Source organism: Pecten maximus, chromosome 19 (assembly GCF_902652985.1).
Source record: "Pecten maximus chromosome 19, xPecMax1.1, whole genome shotgun sequence".
Taxonomy (NCBI): Eukaryota; Metazoa; Mollusca; class Bivalvia; order Pectinida; family Pectinidae; genus Pecten; species Pecten maximus.
In genome coordinates, this window is record NC_047033.1 from 13,697,535 (window position 1) to 13,715,454 (window position 17,920).

Genomic DNA, 17,920 nt, shown 5'->3' on the forward strand with positions numbered 1-17,920 from the left:
TTCTGTAGAAACAGGATCTTTTATATATCTTCTGCTTGATGGAGATTGCAGAAAGAAAGTTTTTTTGATATTTTTTGCAAGTGCAACATTTTAAATCTTAATCTTTCTTTCCTGTCCACTCTGTTTCTTTCTTTTTTTATCGTGTCTCCTTGGCAATCGACTCTCCCTACCCGTGTCGGTTTGTGTTCCCCGGGAAGCGGGCTATGCTGTCGTGGTTGTGTCTTTGAGCAAAACACTTTACCAAAATGGCTTTGGATGACATGCGACGGGCCACTCGTATGGTGTTCTGTGAAGTAGTCACCAACTACTACAAAATGCTGCCTCAAAATGACCCTTGCTGTTCACTGGGCTATAAATACAGCAAACAAACAAACAAGGAAGCCCTGGCATCCGTTATCAAATCAACACGACTGTTGTGAGAAGTCATTGCGAGACGTCATGTGAGAACGATAAAAAAGAAAAAACAATCTCGCCCTTACATTATTTACTGATGTGTTATAGTCGAGGACTACAGTAAATCTCACTTAAGTTGGAAAAAAGTAAATATTTTCATTCTGGAAACATCAAGTCCAAGCGATGACATTTCCCCCTGGTGACAAACTGTGGTTATATACGCGGTTACATTGCCGCCACGTACCTGGAAGTATAAAAACAACTCAGATATATATGTGATCTGGCTGTGAACCAGATGTGACTGCCGTCTGTGTCACGTTACAAAAAGGAGATAAAACATAACGTGCCACAGTAATGTTTTCAACACTATTTACATTTGTCAAGCTTACGGCATTATCTAACACTGGTATTCGTCATAAGGCGATTTAACACGTCACTGAATCGTTCTACTTATACATATCAAGTTGAGAGTTATTCCCCTTAGGTGTAAATCTTCACCAAAACAACAGGAAGTATTTTTTATGGATACATTTTTTTCTTAGTTGTTTAAATATGATACCTGTACATATTTGTTTAGATAAGTTTGGCCTATGATTATTTTTTTGTTTTAGACAGTTTATTGAAATCAGTATTGGCCCATTCTGATATACATACGTTTAATATCCGATAACATTTGATGTAGAAGAGGTTGACCTTTGGTCGCCAGTTGTTGTTTTGAGTAAAGTCCCTTTTCGGCACGTCAGATATTTAAACATATATGAGATAAACTTTGACAATTGAACATGATAACGATAGTGTGATAGGTATGCGGTTATAAGCTACTGTTAAACTACAACACTTGTCCTCCACATACTAAAGTAGATTGAGAAAACAACCGTACAATACCACTCGTGCTGAATTACTATTGAAATAGAAATGTACTTTTTCTTCTACAACAATGTCAGGTTCGATCATTCATTCCCAAAATCCACACTGATTTGGCACGAATTCCCAACCCGTGTTCTATATCATATGTATTATAGTATAAAACAGATCTTGTCCTGTTTTCTCTCTCGAAGAGTTGCTACACTTGATACTGTAACACATATACATTATCAGTTGGAAATTCGTGCCGAGTCACTGTGGGCGTTCCTCAATAATTATTCAACTTGAATACAATATACAAAAGGACATACACATGTAAACTGTCGACTTCTCTGCTCCTATGGTGTAGTGATCTGGAATATTTGATGAAGGAATCATTTAAAATGCATATTGTTTTTTCAATTATTTTGAGGAATACTTTTAATCTTTGCCATGGTTCTGAAATTCACTTGGGATGTAAAGTATGTGATTCAATTGCAACCTCAAGTTGTTTTGATTTTTTTTTATCAAAATGCATATCTTTGGATGTAGTTGTTCTATCAATCTAGTTGTCAACTTGTTTAAACTATTCAAACATTCTGCTTCTTTTTTTACAGAAATTGGTCCAAGAGATTCCATTTAGCAATAACTACATCGGGATCCAACAAGCGCTTGAAGAGACCAGGGAAAGGACAGACCAAGTCAAGAGCATCAAGCGGAAGGTTGATGAAGTAAAGAGGGCTAGAGTGAGTTTCTGGACACGAAAATTTCCTCTGTTTGACGTAAAGTAAAATGGAGTGTTAAATTGGAAGTCGATATTGCATTATATTATTTCTTGTTTCATTCGAACGGTAAATTATTACGTAGATTTATATACGTAGTTTCATTAAAGAAAAATATATTCATATTAATTTTAACACAATCTCAATATAATTTCATTTCCTGTATTCATCATTCAAGCATGTATCGTGTTTTGTTTTCGTCCGCTACTTTTCATGCATACATACTTGTACAAATCTGATGAATTCCGAACGGATTTGCATATCAATTAACATATCAGCCTAAAGCATTCTTATTTCATTCCTGACATGCGACCTTTTTAACATTTCAAAATCGGCAATTTTGACTTTACTCAAATGTCTTTTCTCAGCTTCTAAGCTGATGCATAATTATAAACAACCAGATAATTGCTGATGTCTTCTCTCTCTCTCTCAAAAAGTAATATTCTATTCTAATTATTCTTCTCTACCCAGCTTTAGAAATTGATCTCGATGCTGGGAAGTTCCTATATGACATTGTAAATGATCATTCGGAAGCATTGGACTGTTGTAATAAGTATTGAATGATTGTTATATCACAAATATCATCTTGTTATAACTTTTACAACTGACATTTAATTTCATGGTTACTGCATCCTGCATCCATAAGCTTCATCAATGTCAAGTTTGGTACAATTCCATGACATTTGGGGGGGGGGGGGGATCACATGTCACCTTTTTGTGTGTATTTTTGCTCCACATCCAATCACATAACATTGCCACTTCCATGGTTTTATACCCGAAGTCACGATCGATGGCTACATCTGCGGCTTCACTGCGTTTTAATAATATGACTTTTTGCAAGCGTTATCAGGATAATGACATCACCTATCTCGGCTCTACAGTATCTCGTAAACAATATATTTTTTAAATTTAATGAATTTTAAATTCTAGATATTAAATGAACTTGGTAATGGCTTTTTCGTTTTTATCTGAGTTGATAGTTGAGTACTAAAGTCTAACAATACACTAAAGCCCCGTGACTTGATTCACATTCCCAACCGAATGAATTACCATGCAGTTGGTGTATAACTTATTTGTTTGATTACATTATTAGATAGATGTTAACCTTGTCTTTCCGGATATGTAAACGCAATTATCTACATTCTTACCATATGTGTTCGAATGATTTCCGCTGAACACGTGAAAACGTCTAATATTACAAATACAATCACACTTCAAAGATTTTTTTACTCTTTTTTAAAACTGTATGAGGAAAACTGTTTCCAGTTATTGATTCACTTACATATTCAAAATTTAAAAACGACAATGAAAATCATCCATCGACATTTGACCTACTGTTCGTGGAACACCTGATTGGTCTTATTCGGCCAATTTTCTTTAAATGAAAAAAAAACAACAGATTTTCGAAGCGTAAAATGCAACATGAAGACATGCTACCGATGTTCTATACAACATTGTTATTCTGATTGACTTTCCCACGTGTTCACCGATCTTGTTCGCAGATATTAAACCGGTATATTTCTATTTCTGGGTCTGGGGCTGCTTTGATTTGATTGGTTGTTATTTATGTTATGATTGGATGGGGCATCAGCTATATGTCGTCATGTTAATTAGCGGAGCTGGAAAAACTTTTCGTTGTAGCGGAGAAAGCCGAGTGTGGTGAGTGAAGTATGCGTGATTTAACCTACTAACACGGCACGAATCCTCTCGTCTGGCCTGTCCGGCGTCCGTCATGTTGCCCGGCATCTGGAAAAGTCGCCCGACGTCCGTTCAGTTGTCTGTCACTAGTCAATTTGCCTCGTATCTGTTCAGGAGTCCAAATTCTGTACAGGTGTTCTATATTCTTGTCTCTGTTAACTTGTCCAGGTTCTGTCCAGTAGTTTTACAGAGCCTCTTAAAGCTTTTCCCGACAGAGTTCAGGAATATTGCGACTGTTCAGGCGTTTGACCCCTGCATTCTTGTATGGATTTTACTGACGTTTGTTCAGAATTCCGACTCACGTTGGATCTTCCTGAAATATGTGTAGATAAATGCTTTGTATGTGAAAGAACAGGGAAAGTCACCTTCCTGCAGAGTGTCCGACAGGAATTAAACCCGGGTCCCCGGTGTGATAAGCCACGGCTCCACCTCCTGAGCCAAAGACGCATGCTCCGTCAGCTGAGTGACAGAGACCGTGTTTAAGATGTTCAGTGCAAGCCATACCGTCCCATTCCTTTTACAGGTGTGATGTACCATGCGTATCCGGACCAACAACCGGATTTCTTTTCCGAATGTGGTCATCTCCCCCTTCTGTTCATTGTCTGTCTTGTCAAGCAGCGTCCGTCCTCCGTCCAGTAGTTGGGCGTATGTAACGTTCGCAATTCTCCGTCAAGTGACAACCGGACATTGCTCCTGCATTCACTATTCTTGGCCCCTATCGGCTGTCAAGGTACTGACAGAGTGTAACAAAGGAAGTAACTCTGGTAGATCAGAATGAAACGACAGACCATCAAGAAACAAATATGTACGACACTTCAACAAAAATGCACTGTTATATATACTTGCACTAAAAATTGTCGCACGTATAAAGTCAATAAGAGTTATATGGCTGAGAGGGATTAACAAACGCCTGAACGCCTGGACACATAAAATATGACATTGTAAAACAAATTTGGAAACGGAGCCAGACTATTGAGGATTAGTGTGAATTCCGGAACTGACGTAGATAGTTGGTGTCGGGTGTTAGTTAGACCAACTGACATTCTGTCTTTTACAGTGAGTGTCTGGTGCTTCGTCTTCATCGTAATTATCGTCGTAGTATGGATGTCGCCTCGTTTCTATTTTGTCCATCGCGGTTCGAGGTTCAGTGTACGTAATATTTAAATTCCGGCAAGTTTACTTTCACAAATATTGATAATTTCTTATTTGTTAATAAAATGGTCTTTCCGGCTGCCACCAACAGACAAAGGAAACGGGTTGCCACATCCATATAAACGATGTAAACGTAGTACTCTATACTCCATATTTCCTAACATCCAACTGTCATATCTCTGCTTCTCATTAAACAGGAGACGGAAGTGTAGTATATAACATCTAAAACAAACACGGGGAAGGCCTACTATCTGCATTGTCTATTTCCGTCTTTGTAGATTCCTGTTTTCAGCTCATTTTTTTCGTTTCCAGGTGCAGATTGATGCAGGATGCCAATTACGAATAAATATTGAATGTATTAAAATCATTGTAAATAGTGAATGAATACCAATCACTAAGATTAAGCAAAAGAGACACAAACTTCAAAAAGTATTCAAATCACAGTAGGATTACTCATTGTGCTTACATTTCTTATTTATCCTATCCTTACCTTCTCATCTGAACCAAGCTAGTCGCCTCTGTTCACGCGAGTTCCCGATCTCTACTCTGTTCACGCGATACTTTGTCCCTTCACTCTGAATCAGATTCCACTTCGCTTGAACCTATCAATTATTTTTACCATTCCGACTGCTTTCGCATAGAAGATATTATTATATGTAGGATTTCTGTCTGATTTAACTTTCAGAGTATTGTTTTATACCGTAAAACATGAGATATTCTAAAATTCACAACATAAAATGTGGCACCCTTTGGTAATGCGGATCCTTGTAAAACGATATGTAAAATAAGTACAACATCAAAAGTATTTTATCAAATAACGAACGCAAAATTTGCCCTTTGACCTTTATTCTATGACTGTTGATTTGGCCCCTGTTCTCTGACCTCCCTGAAGAAAATAGAGAAATGCATATTGCAAATTTTCATTTCTTGCCCTCATAAATTATTCAGCTACTCTCGGTCGGGCTGCCAAATAAATCCAATACTTACTGTTACATACAAGCTAGACATCGTAGTCGGACGGGCATTTTGTTTGATGAATTCTCAGAATCCTAATTTACTCAAATTTCATTCTATTGCACATTAAATATCTTAAATTCAAAAGTGACACGTTTTCGGAAAAAAAATATGCACATAGAATTAAAATGAAGAAATAAATGGAATGTTATCACGTCAACATGTCTATTAATATCCAACCATCGTAGTCTTCATTGCGCTTTTGATATAAGCAGTAAGGTGTATCGACCTTTACTATCTACCTATGTATAGGTAATAGATTATCGTGTGAATACACAGATGAATTCTTTTGTACAAAATTCTTTTGAGTAAAAATCCAGATTCACTCTAGTTTTGATATAGACTCTTGAAGCGTGTTATATTCCCCGATCTGGGTATAAAAGACGCTTCGTGTTGGCCTTAGATCAAAACATAGATTTTCTCTTTATGAAAACAGGTAACTTACACGCAGATTCAAATATGATTCAAGAATTTATCGTACATTGTCAAATGTAAAAAGAAAAAGAAAAAAAGACCCATGTCTTACATCATTTTCAGTTCAGATCCTTTATTTAGGGATGTATAGAAGACTTTATTTTGTATTTGACAAAATCAGATTCAAGCGCAAAAAACTTTGCATTCCTGTCGTTTTGAAACTGATACTGACTACGTGTGGTTTGATTGGTAAACTAAAAATAACTGGAATTTATCATCCACTACAGAATTAACAAACACAGCATCACCAGGTTGTGTGTTCTTCTAGGTTACCGTTATAGAGATAAGAGAAACAAATAAATAATTAAACATTGAAGTATTATTTAAAGCCTTCAACACGGCATCGAGCAAAGGCGAAGCTAGCTCCCTTGAATTCATGAAAATAAATAAACAAATAAATAAATAAATAAATAAATAAATAAATAAAAACTGAACCCATCAAAAAACCAAATTCATTTACCATCAGTATCAATATAAGGACGTTGTTTTGTATTTCTGGTTATTTCAGCTCATTCGTTAATTGTACCAAATGGTAGTTTTTGGATTTCAGTACTAAAGACCACAATTTGTATAGGCTTTTTGTTGGTATGATGTGGATTTATCATTTCAAACAAATTTTGATCATACTTTTTCTCATCATTCATAATTGTAAATATCATCATTTGTGTATTTTGTCTCATTTAAAGTCTGTATATTTCATCAAAAGTGCATGTTTCGTTGTCATACTGTTTCGTTATTCGTTGCGCTAACATCATCCAGAATCTTGTTATTTCATTATATTTATATATGTATATCTATTTATGTAACTAAATAGAATAACTTGTGCTTGTTGCACGACTCACACTAAACCAATTTATGTTGTCTGTACAGAGCCATGCTAGAGACTGTCAAAACCTGGAACAGGAGTACACAACACTCGAGGTAAGGGATCGTTATACAATTAACAAATATTTGTGTTTGAGGAATTGTTCATATACATAAAAATAGCATTATATGTAATGCAGACCGAAAGTAGCGTTAACTGTAGCACAGACCGGAAGTTGTGTAATATGTATCGCAGATCGAAAGTAGCGTTAACTGTAGCACAGTCCGGAAGTTGTGTAATATGTATCGCAGATCGAAAGTAGCGTTAACTGTAGCACAGACCGGAAGTTGTGTAATATGTATTGGAGATCGAAAGTAGCGTTTACTGTGGCACAGACCGGAAGATGTGTAATATGTATCGCAGATCGAAAGTAGCGTTAACTGTGGCACAGACCGGAAGTTGTGTAATATGTATCGGAGATCGAAAGTAGCGTTAACTGTGGTACAGACCGGAAGTTGTGTAATATGTATCGGAGATCGAAAGTAGCGTTAACTGTGGCACAGACCGGAAGTTGTATAATATGTATCGCAGATCGAAAGTAGCGTTAACTGTGGCACAGACCGGAAGTTGTGTAATATGTATCGGAGATCGAAAGTAGCGTTAACTGTGGCACAGACCGGAAGTTGTGTAATATGTATCGGAGATCGAAAGTAGCGTTAACTGTAGCACAGACCGGACGTTGTGTAATATGTATCGCAGATCGAAAGTAGCCTTAACTGTAGCACAGACCGGAAGTTGTGTAATATGTATCGCAGATCGAAAGTAGCGTTAACTGTAGCACAGACCGGACGTTGTGTAATATGTATCGCAGATCGAAAGTAGCGTTAACTGTAGCACAGACCGGACGTTGTATAATATTTATCACAGATCGAAAGTAACAGACCAGAAGTAAGAGTATAACAGTCATCATTGATGCCATATAGGTTTACATTGACCATCTCCTCATTTTAAATATTGCTAACAATATCTTGTCCATACTTGATTTTAATTTGTTGTATTACTTTGGCTAGTTCATATTCCCTTCTACCTTTTAACTTACTTAACCTTTCTTTGTTTCGGCTCATTCCGTTTTGTCTGACTCCTTTTCTGTATTCTCACTCTTTCGGACTCTTGCATTACTGACGGATATTTACTACCATGTACAAATAACCCTAAATTTGCCGGCTCCGATCATTAACTTTCATTGATTTATCGCCCCAGGATCAAGCGCTACAGAAGAAGCGGTGCTTGGAAACGCTGCTTTATGTAAATGAGGTCGAAGATATTCTTCAGAATGTCCAATCAGAGTTCGAGGAGCGGGCGCTCTATCTGACTGAGCGACCAAAAGTTTTCGAGAGCGTCTACAGAGAAGATGACGTCACAGCGTCGGCAAGCATGCACAAAGTATAGTATCTTTTCATTAAATGGCAAAATGACAATTTAAATTTCAATCGTTTCAAAATTAAAGTTGAAAAAATACATAACATATTAAATGTTTTAACAAAAATATATGACACATCTTTTGATAAAACATTTCTTGATGTTTTGACATTTGAATTAATAATGCTTTAGAGAAATCGCACTTTCACTTGTAAAAATAAAAATCTATTTGGGCCATTTAACCAAATTCTATGTTCAGTTGTTTTCATTTCGCAGGAGTGCGTCTACGCATTACGTCATAGCTGGGAATGGTTGTCAGAAGTATCCGGCTGTATCCATCAACACATACGTCATGCCGGAGAATACCACCGGGTAGGTCACGTGATAAACATTCTCATACATTGATATTATACTTAACGTTTCCAAGTCTAGAAAATTCAAAAATTCTGCCACTTTATCCCTGATATTCACTAATAGGTATAGTATCGATAACACACAGTTTGATTTTAATTTATATCCGTTCCGTATCTTTTGATATCGTAAAGAGAATTTGTAAATTGTGACCAAAAGACATTAAATGATTGGTAAATATATGTACATGAAAAGGTGGGTTTGATTCATTGGTTGGTTGATTTATTGAATTTATTATTAACTGCATGTATATTCTACTAGTCTTGCAAATCTTATGAATGTATATATCTAATTAAACGTAAGTTATACATCCTTTTCCTTATCAAAACGTTTTAAAGAGCTCAACACAACTGATTAAAGTATTAAACTGTACATGGGTAAATCCCCATTAAAAGCGTGTGTTTAGTACAAATTAATGAGGTGTTATTTTTTTTGTCGACAGTTTTTCCATGACATCCAGTTCCTGGACGAAGACATGAAGAATTATATGGGGTTAATGAACAGTGAAGGAATGAGGTCAAAGATCGAGACAAGGGAACCGGAAGCCTTCATAAACCATCTTAAGGTATGACGTCACTATTACGTAAATACTTAAATAAAATCAGTTAGATATATTCATCAATAAAAATTGTTGCTTGATGGAAAAAATGATTTTAATCGACTATACATGCATACCTAGTCCTGTTTGGTTAAGCGCTTAGCGAATATTTAGAGGGTGTCTATTCGAAACTCAGAATAACCTGTTAAAATTTATTTTCTACTGTGTTTCAGGACGTCACCAGAAGGCTGTTGGACTTTCAAGGTCGTGTTGACCGCCTGAGTGACACCAGTACCACTATCTACCCAGTACATCTCAGAAGAGATACACCCATCTACCCCACCAAAGTCAAGTCCCTTGTGGACTATAAACACCAAGAGGTAGTCATTACGTAATCAAAGTAGATAGTCACGTGTTCAGCGTAGGATACAATATTAATGTGATAAAGAGTATGGTATCAAAGTGACCAGGTGGTTCAGTAGAACATGTCAGAGTAGCAAATCACGTGATTGGTTAATGGTACTACTTGCCAAAGGTCACAATCTCAACTGATGCACACCAAAAGCCGACATCCTCGACCAAAACCTGACTGGTTTTCTGATAAATCCGACATAATTTAAGTCAGGTGTATATAGGTAGCACAAACAAACTCGAAAATCAGACAATCTACTGAAACGTTTGGGAAAATAGCAACAAGATATATCATTCCTGAACAATTAATAAACTTTTCTTTTTTTCAGATAAATCTTGCCGCTGGCGAAGAGTGCTTCCTCTTAGATAACTCTGATTCGGGAGAGATGGCAGGTAGGTGGCTTTAGTACAAATAATCATGATAATGAGAAATAATGTGAATTGAATACTGACATCGAATATTGTTACAAATACGAAACTAAACGCTAGTTATTTCCTGTTGACAGATACGCAGTAAATCCGGCGCAGAAGCGGAAGTGCCCGGTGTTATACTTGTTATTCCTCCCCCGGAAAAGAAGGCCGTTATAGAGGCACACAGGTAAGAAAGGATGTGTGTGTGTGTTGTCACGGCGAGTTTGGTCTTAGTGTTTATACTGGGAAGCAATTTCTCCACCCATCATCTTTTGTTTAAGCTCTATAAAAATAAGTAATAACAACGATATCAGCATGACGCCATTTTGTTTGTTTTGTCTTTTGTTATGAAGTCTTGTTGTCTTGTTCTTATGGTTTTACGCATCGTGCATTAAACGTTACGTAAATCGAACAGTTTAGCAGGCTTAGGAAATCAAAGAACACGGCTATACAGTATTTGGTCGTTACTTGGACACTTGGACGTGTTAAGGATTTTTAACAAACCATAAATCATAGATATAATTCACGCAAATCATTTCGCACTACATTAATGATATGCATCCTGAATATATCCTTATCTGACTTTCCATATTGGTAAATCAAATCGCGACCATACACCACGACTCCATCCCGTCTGTCAATGGTACCTGGTATACCGTTTTGTCTTGTTCTTTGGCATCTGGCAACACCATGTTGTCCTTACTCGCAGCTCTCTTTTATGTCTGATACAAACGTGTTATTTCATTCTTTATCGACGGCAGTGGTCAGCTGACATCAGCTAATTACATGTTAGTGTCATATTGTTCTTATGATTTGATTCTACTTCCAAACCTCCTGTACATTCTTCCTCTTGTTCTCAGGGTTAAAGAACAGATGATTGTCCACTGGGACACAACACTGAAACGTCTACGGACCCAGCTTACGCAATTCATCACCAACAGCATTGATGACACTCCATCGTCAGAGGTCAGTGTAGGTCAAACGGGGTCAAGGGGCATGTAGATATATAGCCATTGGTTTTCAAAGAGCACACATCAGTGATTACCATAATTCATTGGGTGCATATTTAAACTCAGAATTGTTTGTTATTGTTAGCCTGTTAAAGCCAGAGGCACTTATAATACGATGCTTTTTCTATGTGTTATTAATTTCATTTAATATATCATTGGAAATATCGATTGTTTTGCAATTAGTATGTACGTATGTGAAATAAGATATAAGTAATAAAAGAACGACACTAGTGTTCTTTAAAAGGAATTGGTTTAGATGTCATGAAATATTTTTGTCATGATGACAACGTCGGATAAAGCAATTTTGTGTCTGTATTTATCATAGCATACATAAAGACTACTATAATCAACACTGACTGATTTCCCAATTTTCGAATAAAAAAATAAATTTTTGAAAACAGAAAAAGTAAAAAAATTTAAAAGTGAAATAATTATTGTTTAACATTACTGCAAAAATACACCAAACGTTTGTTAAAATCACGACAATTTAAACCAATGGGAAATATTTTAAAGAGGCTTGCCCGCAGAGAGATCAGAAAAATTGGCTAATAGAAAAAGATTTTTTTACACATGACAGATTGTTGGAATTGTTGAGTTTTTCATTTTATTTTCCTTATAAAACGCTGAAAAGTGATATTAAAACCTCATTTTTTAAATATTATTTATTTAATCGCAACCCGCAATAAGTCCCCGCTATAAAGTGGAGTCTAATTTGATTGACACATTAAAGAACCAAGCACGTGCACAGTGCCGCACAGTGATAATTTCAAAGGCAGCGGTGATTTACAAAGAAGATTTGCCGTTATATTCCATACATTTCCCTCTCAGGTTGAGTTTTAAAACGTCTTTTAAATACATATTCTGTAATTGTTTTCAAGAAATAAAGTCGGAAAGCCTCTAATTTTGTCACATAGAAACGTGTACTGAAGTTTATTTAGTGATCGGAGATGTGCCGTTTACCGGTCCGTCTGCGGGTAAGCCTCTTTAAGAAATAGTTAGAAATTGCAGTCTTATTTTTCATTCTATCCATCTACTTGTACAAGATTAGCAGAAACTGTCATTTAACTAAAACACAAAAATCACAACAAAAATCGGGCGATCATATTTTTTCTTTCCCGAATCCTTTTAGATGGGAAACATTTCTACCTCACAAAAAGCCGATCTTATGAAGTTGATGAACGAGGCTGTTCAACTATTGCGCCCTTTAACTGCGGATGATCCTGACTTCCGCGATATGATGGCAAACGTCACCAACTTTCGTAAAGTTCTGAGCCAGGTTAAACCAGGTACGTACTGAACTCAAAATGACACAATTAAATAAGAGAAAAGACCATACAAATGATTGATTGTAAATCTGTCTATCCTCAGCGTTGAGATGACATATATCAGGGACACGTACTTAGATATGTAGAAAAAAAGAATATATATGAGTTTGGCGTCCGTTCTTTCAGGGATTTTTATGCCATTTAGAGAAAAGTAAAGTACAAAAATGTATCTATCTGCCATCTGAATATGCAATGCTCCTGAATGTGTTACTAGACTTATGATTATAGAAAATGATTCGGTAGCCTCCAAGACAAAGGTTAAAAGGCATATTTCTCTAATGCATATGAATTAATTTGATATCATTTCAAGTGTTTATTCATTTTGATGTTAAATATTTCACAGGTGATAATGACTCTATGAATGGCTCAGCGCAAAGGTGGCGATGTAACGGCAAAGTCCTAACCCATTACAAGGTAAACCACAGTTACCTCCCTTGGATACGTATGTAGATTTTGTATTTATATGCGTTGCACACTTCGGTATGTCTCATCTGACAAGTAAATATTAAGAAATTTCATCGTCAGCTGAAAGGCTCCAAGGCCGTAATAGCGGACGTAAAACCCATTTAATAAAAACAGATATAATAAATTTTTACTTCACTAGATTATTGGACAACATATTTAACAAGCATTTTACATCAGTCCTTTGGAAGCATTTTTATTTGTAACCCCTTCAGTTATTTGTAAAGTACTTATTTTGCCTCTTTGTAAACATATGTATTTATGCTTTTAAAGAATTATATCAAAACAAACAAAAAATGAAAGGCTACATCTAAGTGGGTCTCGCAAGATTAATTATCTCTATATACGGCTTTAGTGTGTCACGAAATCAATTTTCTCTATACTATATAAGGCTTTACTGTGTCACGAAATCAATTTTCTCTATACTGTATAAGGCTCTACTGTGTCACGGAATCAATTGTCTCTATATAAGGTTTTATTGTGTCACGAAATCAATTATCTCTATATACGGCTTTACTGTGTTACCAAGTCAATCTTCTCTATATAAGGCTTTACTGTGTCACGGAATCAATTATCTCTATATAAGGCTTTACTGTGTCACGAAATCAATTATCTCTATATAAGGCTTTACTGTGTCACGAAATCAATTATCTCTATATAAGGCTTTACTGTGTCACGGAATCAATTTTCTCTATATAAGGCTTTACTGTATCATCACATTGTTCTTACAGGATTTACTGACATATGCCAAGTCATATAAAGAGCACGTGGCCTCCCGGCGTGAACAAGAGAAACTCCTCATCAGGGAAAATATAGAAATAGGAAACAGGTTCAGTTCAAGAGCTTATTTCGAAAGGTAAGTAGTTTTGGTCCATTCTATACTGTTTAACTGTGGTACTACTCGGCTGTTACTCACTGTTTGTTATTTAATAACACGCTCGCTTGCTATTAAATTATTCTTAATCTATTTATATGAATACAAGTAAATTTCTATACACTGTTTCGTTAGATTAGCATTAGTATGTGCAATCTTATGACTGGATTGCATTGAATTGTATTGTATATTTTTGTTCCAGAGCGTTACCCCTGATAGATGTTGATCTAACAACAAAAGAAACTGTATGGAGTTCAGTCAAATCGGAGATATATATTCATGAGCGGCAAAAGGGTGGGCGACCAGTGGCGCCACCTAGAAAGAGGAGACAACTGAAACGCGTTGTGTCTGTAGCCACCACAGGGGAGTCTGCGGCAGACCTTCCTGATTCTATAGAGGAGAGTTCCTCCTTCGTTATGTCGGGTGTCCTTGATCCAAGGACTCGACAGAAGATGAGTGTATTCCAAGCAATGTCTCAGGGTATTCTTGATCCGGTTCATGGGAAATATATTAATCCGGATACGGGAGAAACCATGTCAATACCGGAAGCAATTCACAAGGGTCTGATTCAAGTGGATTATAGGGAACACCTGGCAAATGGAGGAATAAACGGGGATGGCTTCTCTCCTCTAAGGAATACCATGGATACGAAGATATTCCCCGTGGCGGGTGTGGTGGATCCAAGGACTGGAGAATGGATCGGTGTCAAGGAAGCTATCTCCGCTGGTATATTAGATCCTAGGTCTGGAAAATACCACAATATTGTAACAGGTGAGGAGGTTGATCTTTTGGAAGCCGTACGGAACGGTTATCTTGTGGCTGACCCAGCCCTACTTGAAGGATATGATGGCAGTACTCCTTTCACTTTCGTGGAGTTTACAGACGTTTCTTACAAGGTAACTGGAGTTATCGATCCTACCACCGGCCAAGAGGTGTCGCTCAAACAGGCGATCACCGACGGCTATATCGACAAGGCAAACTCTTTGTACAGGAATCCTCATACCGGAGAAGAAATTCCTCTGGAGGACGCAATAAGGCAGGGCTTTGTCAAATGTGTGCCGTTACGGTCATCAGAAAGGGGCAATCCGGACGAGGTACTCACTGTTCAACAACTTCAGGTCAAACAACAGAAATTTATTTCGGGTGACGGTGATACCATGGATGGTTTCGATGAACTTGACGGGCTCAGAAAGAACCCAAATCGTGCTATGTACGATAAAGTAAGGAAACATTTCGATCCGAACGAAAGAACAGTAATTGATCCAAGTGATAACCTACCCATCTCACTCGAGGAAGCTTTCGAAAAGGACATTATCGATTTCGCCAAATGTGAATTCAAAACTCCAAATGGTGACAAATTATCGTTAGAACAAGCTGCTTCCAGAAATCTGATAGAACCAGAACTTCTGAAAGAAATTCTTGAAGCATACAAAGAAAACAGTTTGGGTGAATTGATCGATTCGGGTAGATTTGATGCTGAGACAGGACTGGTGACGGATCCGAATAGCGGGACATACATTGTCACTTCAAGCTGCTATCTCCCAGAAGCTTATTGACCCAAATCTTATCTTCCTCTACGACATGCCGTCCCAAAAACTGATAAGTTTGGCTACAGCAATAGAGGAAGGTCGATATGACCCCGCTACCGCGCAGTATTGTAACCCGCTAACTGGAGAACTACTTTCACTTTCGCAAGCAGAGAAAGTAGGTGTCGTAAAATGTCGCTTGGTTCCTGAGGAAATGGCAAGAACTGCTCAAACACTGGAGCGTCTGCAGAAATTAGTTGATACTAGCATCCCCGCTGTTAAATCACCGTACTCCGAGGGCACATTGACGCTAGAGGAGGCAATAAAGGCGGGAATTCTTAATGTTCAACAGGGCGAGTTTCGGAATCCGAGGACAATGGAAGTGATGCCCGTAACGGTGGCGTTGAAGATGGAGAAGGTCGATCCTCTTGCTGCTGCTTCATTACTAGACGCTCTGGACAAGTTGTCACTACAGCAAGCCATCGACGATGGATACATCGACCCCACCACGGGCGAATTAATTTCGAGCCAAAGGGCTAGACCCATTTCCATACCGGAAGCCATTGACCAGGGACTTCTTAACCTGGATAATGTCTTCGTAGTCGACAAGGATAATGACAATATTGTTTCACTGGGAACGCTTGTAGCGTCAGGAAGGTTTGATCCCGCCACTGGGAATGTGATTGATCCTAACACTGGACAAAAATTATCCTTGGCTGAAGCCATTGCACGTGGAGTAATCGATGCTGGTATTCGGCCGGACCAATTCATTGACTGTTCTGTCACACTGAAAGAACTAATTGACTCCGGCAAAGTAAATCCCAGGACTACTGACTTCTGTGCTCCAAATGATCACAAAATGTCGCTGAGAGATGCTCTAGCTAATGGATTCCTAACAATGAACTCTAAGGTAAAGATGGACCTTGATTCGGGTTGTGTGGTTTTAGGGTCTGATGAGGAAGTTGTCAAAGCTTTGGTGGATATTCGCGAGAACTCGGAATGGCTACATGGCATAGAGCAGGCGCTCGTGTCCAGACAGAAACCCAGCCAGCGTCTGGAGCGTATTCGACTCCAGAAGGATGCTACAGAGGTAAGCATTGGTTCAATATCTGTAGTGCTCCTAATAATGTATTCTGTAAACTATCTTTGAGTTCCTATTGGTCATTATGAGTTTTACTCTGTTACTGTGGATGATTAAGTACGAGTCACCATATCAGAATTATAGGTAGTGTATACGGGTCAATGTATCAGTGTTACTTTCTTGTTTCATACGGCTCGGTGTGTTATAACAATAGACACTGTATACGACTAAAAGTATTAAATTTTGTCTTATAAGACCAAATCCAGTAATACTTGGTGGGGGATTATACATTTTCATTTTCTTGTTCGAGTTTTCTATATAGGACAGGAAACAGTTGTTGGATAAGTAATTTTAGTGTTTTACTTTCGGGATTTGATGTCTTTTCAGCTTGATTATAGATCTTCTGTCCCTAAGTTCAATTTTCAGTTTTGCTTTAGTTTCGTCCTGCTGTCGTCCATTTCTCATGTGGTATATCTGTTCTAAGTTTTTTTTATGAAAAAGAGTTGCTTCCCTTGCCATAAATATATCACTGTAATGACGATTGATAGGTAATTAAAATAACATACTTTGATCCAATACAATATAAGATCAAACAGGGACTTGCACTTTATAAGTAGTCGAATTAGTAACTGTTTAAGTAAGAAAATACATCGTCTTTTAAATTGAAGATACCAATAATGTTAACATCTGCCGAAAAATTCCTCATTTAATGAAATTGATAGTTATTGATGTTCTTCTGTTTTTATAACGTTAATCATTTTGATGCCACAAACTATCATGCTTATATGCTATCATATCTCAAATTCCATGTGCCAGCATTTTTTCCAACAACTCTTACTTACAACTAATTTGTCCTAGAAAAAAACCATTAATCATTACTTTTTTGATGAACACAAACAAACTTAAGAATGTGATACTATATATAGCTAAGAGTCAGTTCTGTAAACTGTAACCCTATACTCAAAAATGTTTGTAGGGTCGAGGCTTAAACACATCCTATCGTTATTTTGAGTCTTAAGTGACCTCTTAATGATTGATTTTGTATGACATTTCCCATCAAGCTCTTGTATACAATAACACAAATCATATACCCACCATCGTTGTCCAGAGAGCATTCTTTCATTTTGAAACCTCCACCCATTTTTTTCGTGATATGCAATTTGGAAAGACTTACTATAAGTACAGGTAATTTGTACCTGACAGCTCATGTTGACCAGGTGTACTTACCTGTGTGTCCCTGGGCAGGTAGTCACTAGGTATAACATAATGAATGTGATGGTCTTACGACGGG

At 37.3% G+C, this 17,920-nt stretch overlaps 2 protein-coding genes across 2 annotated transcripts in view; both read left to right on the plus strand.

Annotated features, from left to right (window-relative positions):
- The first annotated feature begins 245 nt into the window (after positions 1 to 245).
- LOC117317426 (plectin-like) lies at positions 246 to 15,608 on the plus strand. The gene is made up of 14 exons (XM_033872235.1): positions 246 to 293; positions 1,854 to 1,982; positions 7,227 to 7,277; positions 8,422 to 8,604; positions 8,857 to 8,952; positions 9,434 to 9,556; positions 9,763 to 9,909; positions 10,307 to 10,333; positions 10,447 to 10,538; positions 11,212 to 11,317; positions 12,491 to 12,647; positions 13,030 to 13,100; positions 13,880 to 14,004; positions 14,225 to 15,608. Exons 1-14 carry the CDS (start codon positions 246 to 248, stop codon positions 15,576 to 15,578), a joined length of 2,709 nt encoding a protein of 902 aa, XP_033728126.1. The 3' UTR covers positions 15,579 to 15,608.
- The window catches only part of LOC117317564 (dystonin-like), a 67,585-nt gene continuing 65,147 nt past the window's right edge, over positions 15,483 to 17,920 (plus strand). The window contains exon 1 of the mRNA XM_033872391.1: positions 15,483 to 16,638. Within this exon, the coding sequence (XP_033728282.1) occupies positions 15,604 to 16,638 (1,035 nt within the window). The 5' untranslated portion in view covers positions 15,483 to 15,603. The remainder of the gene's footprint in view (positions 16,639 to 17,920) is intronic.

Coding starts and splice junctions, on each gene's coding strand:
- LOC117317426 (XM_033872235.1), top strand. CDS start 246: ATGGCTTTGGATGACATGCGACGGGCCACTCGTATGGTGTTCTGTGAA. Junction 8,953..9,433: donor ATGCCGGAGAATACCACCGG/GTAGGTCACGTG, acceptor TTTTGTCGACAG/TTTTTCCATGACATCCAGTT. Junction 9,910..10,306: donor TGGACTATAAACACCAAGAG/GTAGTCATTACG, acceptor GCTTCCTCTTAG/ATAACTCTGATTCGGGAGAG.